The following is a 12,964-nucleotide window of genomic DNA, read 5'->3' as shown; positions in this document are numbered from 1 at the left end:
CTGCCCAGCGGTCCCGCGGTGCCTGCAGTTTCCTTCAAGTCCAGGTAGCCATGTGTAGCGCTGCGGACGTAGGCACTGCTCACGGGCATATCGTTAGTAGTAGCAGACGGATGAGCGGCAGGGGCCAGCAGACCAAAGGTTCACACGGGGTTTGTTGCTTTGTTAGCACGAGCAGGGCAAGGAAGACTTGGGCACATGGGCATCAGTGCTTTCCACAGCGCAAGGCAGAAGCCACACACTGGCACGAGAGGCCCTCCACGGCCAGCACGAGCTACCTGCCAGCAGGCTCCGACCCCACTGGCTGTTCCTAACTGTCCTGCCGCTTCCAGCAAGGCACAGCTCAGGCTCTGGCCAAGGACACACACACAGCTGGGTACTCCTTATCCAAAATTCTTGGGATCACAAGTGTTCTTTTTTTGCCTTGGGAATTCTTGAAAACACATGAGAGCTCTTGGGGCTGCGGCCCCCGCGTGCTGAGGTCTTGGGGCTGCAGCCCTCTCCTGCTGAGGTCTTGGGGCTGTGGCCCCCTCATGCTGAGGTCTTGGGGCTGCGGCCTCCGCGTGCTGAGGTCTTGGGGCTGCGGCCCCCTCATGCTGAGGTCTTGGGGATGCAGCCCTCTCCTGCTGAGGTCTTGGAGCTGCGGCCCCCGCGTGCTGAGGTCTTGGGGATGCAGCCCTCTCCTGCTGAGGTCTTGGGGCTGCGGCCCCCGCATGCTGAGGTCTTGGGGCTGCGGCCCCCGCATGCTGAGGTCTTGGGGATGCAGCCCCTGTGTGCTGAGGCCAGGTGAGGAACTCGCACCTCCCTGAACACACACAGCCTGAGGGTCACTCCACTCAACACTCCCACAGCTAAGTGTGAGAAAGCAAGCTTCCTGGCATGTGGTTTGGGAGCACTTGGCATTCAGACATCAGTGCAAAGAGAGCTCTGTCTGTCTAAGATGCCAACACTCCCTCTCACTTGGAAGTCGGGGAGAGCCTGTCCTGGGAGCAGAGCTGGGGTGTGCTGGGTCCCCACAGAGCAGCAGCCCATGGCAACCCCAGAGCGCTTCTTTCCACAGAAGCCCCACCGAGGGCTAAGCGGGGAGCAAAGGCGCCTGGAACCCGCAGGCCTCTCCCAGTGGGCTCCTCTCGCGCAGGTGCCCGTGGGCTGAGTCAGTGTGACTCAAGGTCACTGCAGTGAGTCCTTGACTTCGTCTTAAAACATGGCTTCTAAACCCGCCTACTCTCTTCAAACTGAAAAATTGCTTTTTTTTTCTAAAGAAGCTAGCGTTAAAATATACATGTTGCAAAACAACAACAACAAAACTAAAAACTAAAACCAGCATCCCTGCTCCTTACTTTGGGAAGAGCTGAAGAGAATCCCGCTAGGCGCCCTCACGCCGACTCTGATCAGGCCAAAGAGCCGTAAAACGTGCCAGAGTCTCAGGGCAGAACAGGACGAAGACCTGACCCCCCTCGGGGACGGGGTCTCCTGCATGAGGAGGCCGTTTGGTGGGATTCGGAAGAGGCAAGAGAGAGCAGGAGGATTGGCAGGCAGCACTCCCGGGGCGAGGGCACAGCGCGGAGCGTGTCGGGCACAGCGCGGAGCGTGTCGGGCACAGCCCGGAGCCCGCCCGGCGCCGGAACCAGGTCCTCACACGTGCGTGCAGTTGGTGGAGGGCGGCGTGTCCACTCGGCATTTGTGCTCCCTGGCCTCGCTGAGCGCAGGCTCGCCGCGCAGGCGGCACTTGAACACCTGCTTGTAGGCCTTCCGGAAGTTCTCCGAGAGGAACGCGTAGATGATGGGGTTCACCGACGAGTTGCTGTATGCCAGGCAGTGAGCAGTGATCCGGAACAGGAAGGAGGCCGGGGTCAGCGGGAACGCACCAAACTCGGCCCAGAGGTGGACGACATGGTGAGGCAGCCACGAGATGCCAAACACCACCACCACCACCAGCACTGTCTGCGCCGTCTGCAGGGGAACAGAGGGACGGGCGCGTCACCGTGGGAAGCCAGCTCAGGGCACCAGCTCGGGGCACCAGCTCGGGGCACCAGCTCGGGGCACCCGGGCTGGCCGCAGTGGAACCCTGCTGCCTGGCATGGGATGCTTGTCCTCACAGTGTCTCCAAGACCCGCCACTTGCCGCACCTTCCCCCAACAACCCGGCAAAGTTGTAAGAGCCGTGTGCTCTCATCCATGCGCAAGGAAGCCATGCTTGCCCAAGCGCACAGTATCCCGGAGTCATGTCCTACCCGGCACCGTCACTGCCTTCCGCCTGGCCTCTCCTGGCCTCCCCTGCCCTCGCTGCGGTCCATCAGCAATACTGGCAGGCCAGCAGCAGCACCCACAAGTCTCCCTCAGGTTTTCCACCAGACTGGAGAGGGGCGTGATGAAGGACGAACCCGGCTGTGACTGACACCCCTGCGGGTGGACACAACCTCCCCCAGGGGCATGGGACCTCACCACCTGTTACCCCCTGCCCAGCACTGTGGCAGGTGCACAGTAGCTCGTGTGACCACTAAGCACCCTTCTCACTCCCCTGCCACCCAGGACCACATCCAGCCAAAGCAGCTTAGTAGGGAGGCGGGCCACAAGGGCTCCCCGATAAAGCATTCATCTCAGTCCTCCATCTGAGCCCAGCAGGAGGTTCCCAGGCATTCACGGCTGCCATGGTCATGCTGGCTGCCAGGACAGGAAAGAGACACCTGTTATCTCAGCCTCAGCATCGAAGGGCCAAGAACCCCTCTGTTCAGACACAGCCCGGGCTGTGGCAGCTTGGAGTGCCCCGGGCCATGGGCCACCATCCTCTGACCCACCCAGGCCTCCCGGCCCTGGGACACCGTCAGAGATGGGGGTGGGCTCACCCCAGGGCTGACATGCTGCCCCTTGCTGTACAGACATTGTGTGTGTGGCTGAAGGAAGGTCGGCCGCAAAGGCAGAGGGTGAAAGCCTGTGGGACTGACAGTTCCGACGGCCTCCAACGGGGCTGACTCAGAAGAGACTGTTGTGCCTGGGAAATCACTGCCCACACAAACACTCCCACCTGCACAGCCACCTCGGTGCCACAGCACCCTGGGGCAGCAGAGACCCCACGGGCAGCACCCCCAGCATCTAACACCGAGACACTCCGGTCCCCAGGCAGATGCGGGCAGAGTTAAGCAGCAGCGATGCTCTGATCCCGGAAGTCAGGCAGCAGGAAGCCGGAGGGGACCTGGGCACAGAGGGGCTGGCCAGTGCTGGGGGACAGTGGACCATGAGGTAAGGCTCAGCTCACCACCCACTGGCACCGTGGTTGACCAGCAGGTCACAAGTGAGCTGTGTGACCTGTGGAAACTGACTGTAAAGATGAGCCCAACTGCGCCCGCTGCACCAAATGGAAAACCCACTTCGGTAAAACCCTTAGGACCATGGGGATGGGGTGCCAGCTCACATACGGCGGCCGCTAGCACACGGCACGGGGAGCAAGCGCATGGTGCCGGCTCACATACCGTGAGCACACGGCTCGGGGAGCAAGTGCATGACTCACTGACATATACGAACGGAGTGTCTGCTCTCCATATATCCATTAGTGCAGGAGAAATGCCACTCGGATGATTTAATCAAACAATTGAGATACAATTATACCTACAAATAGAACAGAAAACATCCTCTTTTCTTTCTAAGTTGCTCAGACCATCTCTGCGCTTGACGTTCCCCCTCTGATATTCCATTTCATTGCTGCCTTCAGGAAATATCTACTGATGTAAAGCCGAGGGCAGAAATAAACCCAGCAGCCGCGCATCACCTGCTTGTCTTCCGCAGCCCCGCGGGGCAGATGGAAACAGGCCCACAGCACGGGATGTTTTCCCAGGAAGCCAACGTGAGCCGTGCGCTAGGGGACATTCAAACTTCACTTTTCCCTTTGTAGCAATCCCACTAAACTGAGTCGCTTCTTCGTCTCGGTCCAGTGGTAGCCCTGGAGTGTGAGTGGATTACAACTCAGAGTGAAAAGACTGGGAAAGAAGCCCTGTGGGTATTTACATAAACACTCCCAGTTATCTATGAAAGTTCCCCCAAGGAGTCCAACAGAACCCTGAGCCATGGCCTGGGTCACCCCACGTCTCATTAAGGAACTGACACACTCCACAGACTCAGGGCAGCTGGCCCTGCAGACACAGTGGCATCAAAGCACAGTGCTGTGGGTGAGTGGAGACAGTAAGCGACTGGGGTCTTCTCTCTCCCCACATCGTCCTCTGGAGAAGAGCCAACAGCTCCCGTGCTGGACGCAAGCCATCGCCAACTCAGCACCGGCCTTGGCATGTCACAGGCGTGCTCACCGGAGCGAGGAGCCGGACATAACGGAGCATGCTTGCCACTCATGCAGAGCGGGCACCAGCAGCTCCCTGGGCGATCGCCTCAAGACATGCTCATCGGGGAGTCGGAGAACCACCCCAAGCCTACCCAGGGCCAGAGTCCCACGCGCACATCAGAGTCAAGACAGACACAAGCTAGCCGAGCCCCTGTTCCTCAGGAAGTGCTCGAATGCTGCCCCACCCCATCTCTCCAGCATGCAACCTGGAGGCCTTCCCGGAGAAGGAGGAGAAGCAGGGCGAGCTTTCTCTTGTCTCCAGGACCTTGGCCTGGGCAGAGCAGGGCCATTCCCATGTGCACTGCTGGCTCTGTCTTCTGGAGGCACAGAACGCAACATCGACTTTCCACAGAGAAGCCGCCGTGCCGCCTCACATTCCAAATCTGCACTAACTCTCAATCGCTCCTTTGTCCCTCCCACTAAAGGTGTCTAGAATGCTCTCTTCCAAGTCATCTGGGACATGTGGCCCTTCTCCAAAGGATGTTATTCACAATATATCTATGGAATCTGATGAAAATGACGAAAACATTTTGTAAACTGCATAAATGGTAGCCAAGGCTTGCTCTGTTACTCCAAGCATGCTAACACAAAAACAGTGAGAAGTGCACACACGCACACACATGCTCACATGCATAAACATGTTCATATATGGCCATGCACATGTGCACACATGCTCACATGCATAAACATGGGCTCACATGCACACACACAGACGCATCGCCCCAGAAGCTGACAGGACGTCAAGGGAGCCCTGGAATTCCGTTTTTCTCCTGGAAGCAAGCATGCCGTGCAGGTGTCCTCCAAGGAGACTGGAAGGATCCGGCTATAGTGTCCAGACAATGTTTCTTTACATCTAGCAGAGCCTGGGCAAACCATTTAATCAATTATAAGGCAATTATTCTGCAGTCTCAGGTCTGCAAGAGAAAACGCATTTCCTCTAAGCAGCGGGAATAACTGGTTTATCAGGAGCGGCCAAGCTTTCCAGCCGGACTCATGTAACTGTGAGTCCAAATGGAAAAGGTCCAAGTGGATGGCGACACCGTCGGAATGCTCAACTCTCCCTGAGTCCTGGGTTAGTTCCCAGGCACCTAGGTGGTGGGGTTGGGAGCTGGGCCTTGGGAGATGATGAGACCAGAGGAGGCGAGGTGCCCCCACAGGAAAGGAGGGTTGTGGGAGAGGTGAGGGGATGAGCCCGAGACTGGAGCACTCTCCAGAAGCATTGGTGCTCCTCCCAGAGAAAGCCCCCTAAACCTGAGACAGCTCAGTAAGCAGGTGCCATGGCAGCCCCAGGAAAGAGCACCTTGCAGACACTGAACCTGCAGGTGCTTGGTCCTTGCTGCCACCTCCAGAGTCAAAAGCAATAGATCTCTGCCATGTGGAAAACAACTTGTCCCACAGCTTTGTGCACCAGCCAGAACAGACCAAGCAGGCAGCTACAAGGAGTCTAAAAGAGCAAATTACTAAAACCTGCATCCTGTCCCGTCACTGTCCACTGAGATCTGCGTCCATCCCCCACTGTCCATGAGATCTACGTCCATCCCCCACTGTCCATCCCCCACTGTCCACTGAGATCTGCGTCCATCCCCCACTGTCCATGAGATCTGAGTCCATCCCCCACTGTCCATGAGATCTGCGTCCATCCCACACTGTCCACTGAGATCTACGTCCATCCCCCACTGTCCATCCCCCACTGTCCATGAGATCTGTGTCCACCCCCCACTGTCCATCCCCCACTGTCCACTGAGATCTGTGTCCATCCCCCACTGTCCATCCCCCACTGTCCATGAGATCTGTGCCCATCCCCCACTGTCCATCCCCCACTGTCCATCCCCCACTGTCCATCCCCCACTGTCCATGAGATCTGCGTCCATCCCCCACTGTCCACTGAGATCTGCGTCCATCCCCCACTGTCCACTGAGATCTGCGTCCTTCTGATCCACCAAAGCCCACACCACGTCGTTCCGCTGCCCACCTACACTCAGCGCCGTCCCAACGCTCGCTGCCAGTCCTGTGGCACAGAGGCCACACATCCAGGCTGACTGTCCAGCTGGTCTCAAGGTCTGGCTCCCTGCTGTGCATCTTCTCTCCTCCCCTCCCCCCACCTGTCTCCTGTCTTTCTCAGACACATCACCACCACCTGCTGCTCTAGCAGAGAGGGGGCTGGGAAACGGGCTCAGAGCGATGGGACGGCTCAGGATTGGGGGTTACACAGGTGCAAGAGAAAAGCTTCCCTACTATAGATGCTTAAAGCTTTTCCTACGGAGCAAGAATGAACGGAGAGTTCGTTTCATACAAGCACAAACAAGGATTCTATGCATGAGGGTACTTGCAAAGGGTTCAAAAGTGAAACTAAAGACCCAGCGCTTTAGCCTAGTGGCTAAAGTCCTTGCCTTGCACACACTGGGATCCCATATGGGTGCCAGTTCTAATCCCAGCTGCTCCACTTCCCATCCGGCTCCCTGCCTGTAGCCTGGGAAAGCAGCCTTGGGGTCCCCCACCCATGTGCGAGACCTGGAGGAGGCTCCTTGCTCCTGGCTTTGGATCTGCTCAGCTCCAGCTGCTTGAAGAGCGAAGCAGCAGATGCATCTTTATTTCTGTATCTGCCTTTCCAATAAAGAAAAAGTGAAATTGAATAAGCTGATTTTGGTGTTAAAAGAAAAACACTTAAACTGATGCACAGAAGAGGTTTAGAAGTCCACAGAGAATGCAGTTTATGAAAAAGTGCACGAATTCCAACGTTAGCACTAAAGTGAGTTCTTTGGACTGCGTTTCAAGGCAGCCTAGTGATGTGTGCGCATACGCATCTGCACCGCTCGCACGTGCCCATGTGTGCAGCTGACTGCTGAGCTCACCGTCAAGTCAGACAGAAGCCCTTCCAGTCGTCCTCCGTGACACCCATCCCCTTCCTTTCAGCACTGCCTTCTTCTCTCAGATACTGAGATGGAAACGAGCCACAGACACCAGGAAGATCCGGCTAAGGCTAAAGGACCATTTGCTGCCTTCCTATCACTCATCAACCACAGGCGTGTGTCATCCCGAGCGGGGCCTGCCGGTCAGCGAGGCTGCACCCTGGAGGACGCCCAGCCTGCCCTCCCCAGTTCTCCAGGCAGGAACCGCACTGGTGGCCCCTCCGGACTCGGGGAGCTGTCCCCACAGCTGCAGGGCTGCAGCCCATTCCACCCCCGCTCAACCGGGAGTCAGCTCGACCCTGGGCAGGGCAGATGTGCCCTGAAGAACCATCCAAGGAGGACGATGAATCACCTTTGTGGAGAAACTGACAGATCAGAAGAAAAAGGGAGAGATTCCAGCAATACTGGCACATCACTGGCAACGAGGAAAATGCGTTTTTGCATTGATTCTACATGCGGAGCTTGACACTTTGTCAGCTGCTATGAAGAAGAGCCAAGAGGCTCCAACTGAAACCACTTAACAAGTGGCCCACGTGGAGGGGCCGACGCGAAGGTCGCCAGTGTGGGGCTTTACGTCATGTCCTTGGTATCTGTCCAAAGACCGGCAGTGCGTGTCTAATAAAAGCTCCAGGAGCAGGTGTGGTCTTAGCCATCTTCTACAAGTAAATACGATGGTCTTAGTAACAATGGATTAAAATTATGACTATCATCAACCAAAATGTGCATTCCAGGGTGGTACAGCTGGCAGCAGTGGCTCTGGTGTCTGGGTCTCCAATCCATCCCAGCACAGCTGCCAACTTCCTGGAATCACAGATTACACAGACACTGCGCCCATGAGAGGCAAGCCAAGGCCCACTCGCCAAGAAGAGTCTGAACAGTGGTCAGGTGGATGCTTTCCTGTCAGCCAGGGAACGTGTGAGCTGTGGAATGACCCTCCAAGCACCTGCAGGGCTCTGCGCACACGGACAGCGCCAGCTCGAGTGGGACAGCAAGGACAGTGGCTCTGTGCTCTGGGGGCCTCAGAGCAGGTGACCACAATGAGCTCCCTAGGGAGACAGACCAGGCAGCAGAGAGCCAGTGCACTACCCTCTCCTACAGCAATGCACGCCGGCCCAAAGCACATCTCAACGCCCAGCTTTCCCCTGCCTGTCCAACTGTGCATCCCTCCCCGAGGCTGGACCTCCGTCCTGTCCTTCACCCCAACAGCAAAAGACAGCTTCAAATATCGGCACCAGGGAGCCTGGTGGGCGGGCTGGAGGTGCCCCCGGAAGCCCAGCTCTGGGCCGCTGTGTGAAGGGACGCGCAGGCACCAACCTTCTTCTTGGACGCCTCTGACTTCTTGGACATATTCTTCAGCTTCTTGTGCAAATGGTTAAGGACCTGGGGAACACAGACAAGTGAGTCAGCCCGCGTCTGACCAGGGAACACTCGGGGCTCACTCAAGGATGCCGTCATCCTGCCTCTGTCCCGGGGGCCCCCTGAACGTGGGGTCCCTGTTTCAGCTCTGGCAGGTCCCTACCAGCTGTGGGGCACAACTTCAAATCTCAGACACACTGAAAGTCCAAGGCGAACGAGTAAGATGGCACACTCGGGCAGCCGCCCAAATCACGCCAAAGAGTGCGTTGTACAAGCCACCCCTGTTCCCCCGTCATCGTGTCTCCCCCGCAAATCGCTCCTCACGCAAACTCCCCGGGCCTCCTACAAACCCAGTTCTGCATTTCAGGAACTCAATGTCAGCGGGTTCAGCCAGCATTTGTTTTTGTTTTTGTTTTTGTTTTTGTTTTTGTTTTTTTACAATTTACAGCACGTGTCCCAGGGACTCCAGGAACCCAGCTTTGCTAACAAAAAGCCCATTTTTGGCTTTTGGCAGAGGATTTCTACCAAAAAATCTGCCTGAGTTTACGATGCAACAATGCTAACTTGCAGAACTTAAGCTTCCGCTGATTTTTAAATCCCATCCAAGGGGGAATTTATAGAGGGGAAAAAACCTGTCCTCCAGATGACAAAGGAGATTGGTGCCCAGATGGCAGAGCAAGTCCCTCGAGCAGCTGGACCCGCGCTCCTGCCATGCTCGGGCTCTGTCCAGCGCTGCGGCTTGGCCGTAATTGAATTGCTGGAACTTACGGAAGAAGCCTGCTCCATGCAGCACGACGCAGTGCTCACGGTCAATCCGTCACGCCCCATAGAGAGTGCACGGCTTCCCGGCTCCGAGACCTGCTCAAGGCAGGCAGCCAGCACCTCAGCTGCTCTCAGAGTCTCGTTCCCACTTCCTGACACAGCTGAACTGGGCTGCAAGAACCCCATCCTCCGCTGGCCCCGGGAGCAGGCAGAAACTCTCAGTGCGTGCCACTGAGTTCACACTTCTGCCACAAGCCAGGGCAGCAATGCCGCTTGGAAGGCTAGACCGAATGAGACCTGTGTTTGCAGGAGCAAACCAAAAAGCCTTTCAAAGAGAAAGGGGAGAGTGTATTCCTCCAACACGCTAGCTGGGATCACAGCTTAGTAGCCACAGACACTGAGAACATGAAATGGTACCAAATAAGCAACAAGGAAAATGCTCAAGCGTGTTTCTCTTAGCTCGGTCTCTCTTCACTAGGTGTTCACACTCTGTGCACACAACGCTGCGGTGTGACGCAGCCCAGGTAAGGTGAGCGTGGCGAAGGAGAAGGGACGCAGATCTCCCATGGGGACCCCAGTACTCCCTTAGACAGCGCCGATGTCTCGGCCACAGACATTGGGAAGGGCCTGGCCAGCCCACACCAAAGCCATTCCACTAGAAACTTGCAAGCCTGGGCAGCAGCGAGCAGCTCTGGCATAAGAGAAACTCTGCCCCCGGGTGCCTTCATGGCCACCTGCTACCTCCTGCTTTGGCCATCAGGGAGCATCTTGAGAGCATCTTGGAGAAGCAGCTGGGCCTGTCCCTTGTCTAGAAATGCATGGTGACAAATGCTTGAGGGCGACACATCACAGTTCAGACCCCTGAAAGCAGCAACTACTGCTCTGGGTGCAGGCTGGCACACACTCTCCATAGAGAACATCCAAACAACTGTGGACTTAAAAACAGTAAGCTCTCCAACAGCAAAACTGTGGCTGTTGCTCTAAAGAAGAGTGGTATTCCATCTCCTGCAGCCTGAGGACATCAGGGAGGGGAGGCTTCAGTGCACAAGCCCACCCCCTGCAGACGCTCCCTCCCAAAAGCCCACCACTTCGGACCAGCCTTCGGGTTTGCATTGCCAGACTCGGAATAGATCAGCTGTTTTCCGAGCAGCCACCCCGAAGGCCATGACCCAGTGCCTGCCTCTTGCTCACATGGGCACAGCCCTTTGGTGCCAGCTGTCATTCTTCCAGGCAACATCCAAAGCCACGAGCCCTCTCAGCAGACACCACCTCCCTCAGGGACACAGAGGGCAGGACCCAGGCCAGATGAGGTGCCCCCGGCCTGAGCCTGAGAAAGCCATAGCCTGCCACCTGTCCCGGCCCTCTGTGACTCATCACCTCAGCCATCCCAAACCACCAGGACCAGGAAGAGGGGACGAGTTCAGGCGGAAACACCAGAATCCAGCTGCCCAGGAGTCCGGTGGTGAGGGTGTCTGAAGGGCTGTGTGGGGACGCAGGTGTGCACCCCACAAATGCCACCACACGCCCCTTGCTCACACATGGACGAGGGAAGCACCTTCAGGTCCTGCTCACTGTGCAAGCCAAGGCCTGGGCGCCAGGAACAGCCTATGGGGTCACTCTCTCATAGCTGTGGAGCTAGGGACCCCCGCCCTCCTCCCCACTGGGCAATCCCACCTGGGCAGACTGCAGCAAACAATGAAACTAAGTTGCAGCTTCCCAGAGCCAGGCTGGTGCCTCCTGGTGGGCACAAAATCACATCCCACACTCGGAGGACCAGAAGCCTCTTTCCAGCCTCAGGAGCACCAGAGGGGGGAAGCCGGGCAGCCCTTCTCCAGCCCTTCTCCAGCCCTTCTCCAGCCCTTCTCCAGCCGCAGACAACCGGTGGGCTGCTTGGAAGGACCCCAAGCAGCCGCCCGCAGTGGCTCCCCTCACCGGCAGCTCAGGACCAGAGGAGCACTGGGACAGAGCAAGCCCAGAGCAGCGCTGTGGGCCAGGACAGTGCCAGGCAGCGCGGCCCCGCTGAGCCCCGCGTGAGCGCCGGTGTGCTGCGGACACCAGGAGGCTCTGTCCCCACCTTGGCATAGCAGAAACAGATGAGCAGCAGCGGCAACAGGTAGCCAAAAACGAAGGTGCACACCACGTAGGCCTTCTTGTGGCGCGGGTCCGGCCACTGATCCCAGCAGAAGGTGAGGTTGCCCTCACCGTGATGGAAGAGGCGCTGATAGTAGGCCACGGGCGAGGCCATCGCGATGGACAGCGACCAGATGAGGCCCACGCCCAGCAGCGCGTTGCGAGACACCCTGAGGGAGGAGGAGCGGCGCGAGTGCACGATGGCCACGTAACGGTCCACCGACATGGCGGCCAGCGTGAAGATGCTGACCAGCATGGACACGGTGAAGAAGTAGTGGACGAACTTGCAGATGAAGGCGCCCAGCACCCAGGTGGGCAGCGCGTACACCGTGGCCTGGAAGGGGATGCAGAAGAGCAGGTAGGCCAGGTCGGCCACGCTCAGGTTGAGGATGAACAGGTTGGTGGTGCTGCGCGGCTTGCCCGGTGGGCTGCGTGCCAGCACCGTGATCACTAGGCCGTTGCCCAGCACCCCCAGCGTGAAGATGAGGCCGAACACCACCAGCGTGACCAAGTTCTCCACGCCGACACCCAGCAGCGGCCGGGGCTCACGGGCGGCAGGCTCGGCCCAGCTCGCGTTGCCCTCGTTCAGGTTGCGGGCCAGTAGCTCCATGACCCGCCGGGATGCGCTCCAAGCAGGCTGTTTGCTTGCAGCGCAGGAAGCGGGCGCCCCGGAGTCGTGCTCAAAGCGACCTGAGTCCCCCTTTAATGGTCCAAGGGTGCGCGCAAAAGCGGGTCCCGGGGCTGGGCGGCCGTGCCCGGGGACGCCGTCTCCGAGAGGCTTCTCAGAGGGGATGGCGGGCGCCGGAGCGCAAAAAAGCACCGGGGTCTTCCCGCGCCCCGCGCCGCCGCGGAGACGGAGACCCGCCGGCTCAAGCCTTCCTGGTAAGTGTCCTCCCCGCGCCTTACCGGCCGTCTTCCCTCGCTCTTGCCAGAGGCCTCGGCTGCACCTGTTGGCTGGCGCTCCCCCAGGGAAGGGGACCCCGCGCGCAGTAGCGCCCCGAGAAGGGCGCGGCTCACCCGAGAGGGTTCCTGGAGCTGCCGCTGCGCTCTGCGCCACCACTCCAACGCTGGGCACCTCCGGCTCCCTCGCACGTCCTATTGGGAATCCAAGTCGCCCCCTGGGCGACCGAGATTTTCGGTGCTCCGCGCGTGGTGGTGGGCAGAGCTTGGGTACCGGCTGCAGCGGAGACTCAGCCTAGCTGAATCCGGCGCCCCCTGGGGGCCTCGCGGGTCCCCCGGAAGTCGGCACTCGAGCCAAGGCGAATCCTCATGGGATGGGTGGCCGCCCACCTCCCTGCGCTCCTCTGCAGGGTGCGGGTCGGCCGGAGCGGCAGCTGTCGGGGCGGGGTGTTCCTGGTCGGGGCCGCTGAGTGCACTCCAGGGCGCGCAGGACTGGGAGGCACAAGGGAGCGCAGCCCTCGTAGGCGCCCCCTCCGCATCTGCCGGGTTGCTGTCAGCAGCGGAACAAAGCTCTGGGATCC

The 12,964-nt window shown here is 58.6% G+C and overlaps 1 protein-coding gene across 1 annotated transcript; it reads right to left on the bottom strand.

Moving 5' to 3' along the window:
• Positions 1 to 1,609: 1,609 nt before the first annotated feature.
• On the bottom strand, positions 1,610 to 12,098 carry GALR1 (galanin receptor 1). The gene is made up of 3 exons (XM_040984773.1): positions 11,428 to 12,098; positions 8,550 to 8,615; positions 1,610 to 1,950 (listed from the first exon to the last, which is right to left on the bottom strand). Exons 1-3 carry the CDS (start codon positions 12,091 to 12,093, stop codon positions 1,633 to 1,635), a joined length of 1,050 nt encoding a protein of 349 aa, XP_040840707.1. The 5' UTR covers positions 12,094 to 12,098; the 3' UTR covers positions 1,610 to 1,632.
• Positions 12,099 to 12,964: the final 866 nt, after the last annotated feature.

This window comes from Ochotona curzoniae, unplaced genomic scaffold, assembly GCF_017591425.1.
Source record: "Ochotona curzoniae isolate NIBS_2020 unplaced genomic scaffold, NIBS_Ocur_1.0 contig_43, whole genome shotgun sequence".
Taxonomy (NCBI): domain Eukaryota; kingdom Metazoa; phylum Chordata; class Mammalia; order Lagomorpha; family Ochotonidae; genus Ochotona; species Ochotona curzoniae.
Note: the sequence above shows the minus strand (reverse complement) of the source record. Positions and strands in the feature narration are given on the sequence as shown.

What these genes read in the sequence shown, in the direction of transcription:
- GALR1 (XM_040984773.1), bottom strand. Translation starts at nt 12,093, where the DNA reads ATGGAGCTACTGGCCCGCAACCTGAACGAGGGCAACGCGAGCTGGGCC. An exon ending in TCTGTTTCTGCTATGCCAAG is followed by an intron (nt 8,616 to 11,427) that starts GTGGGGACAGAG and finishes TGTGTTCCCCAG; the next exon opens with GTCCTTAACCATTTGCACAA. An exon ending in CAGAGGCGTCCAAGAAGAAG is followed by an intron (nt 1,951 to 8,549) that starts GTTGGTGCCTGC and finishes GTTCCCCTGCAG; the next exon opens with ACGGCGCAGACAGTGCTGGT.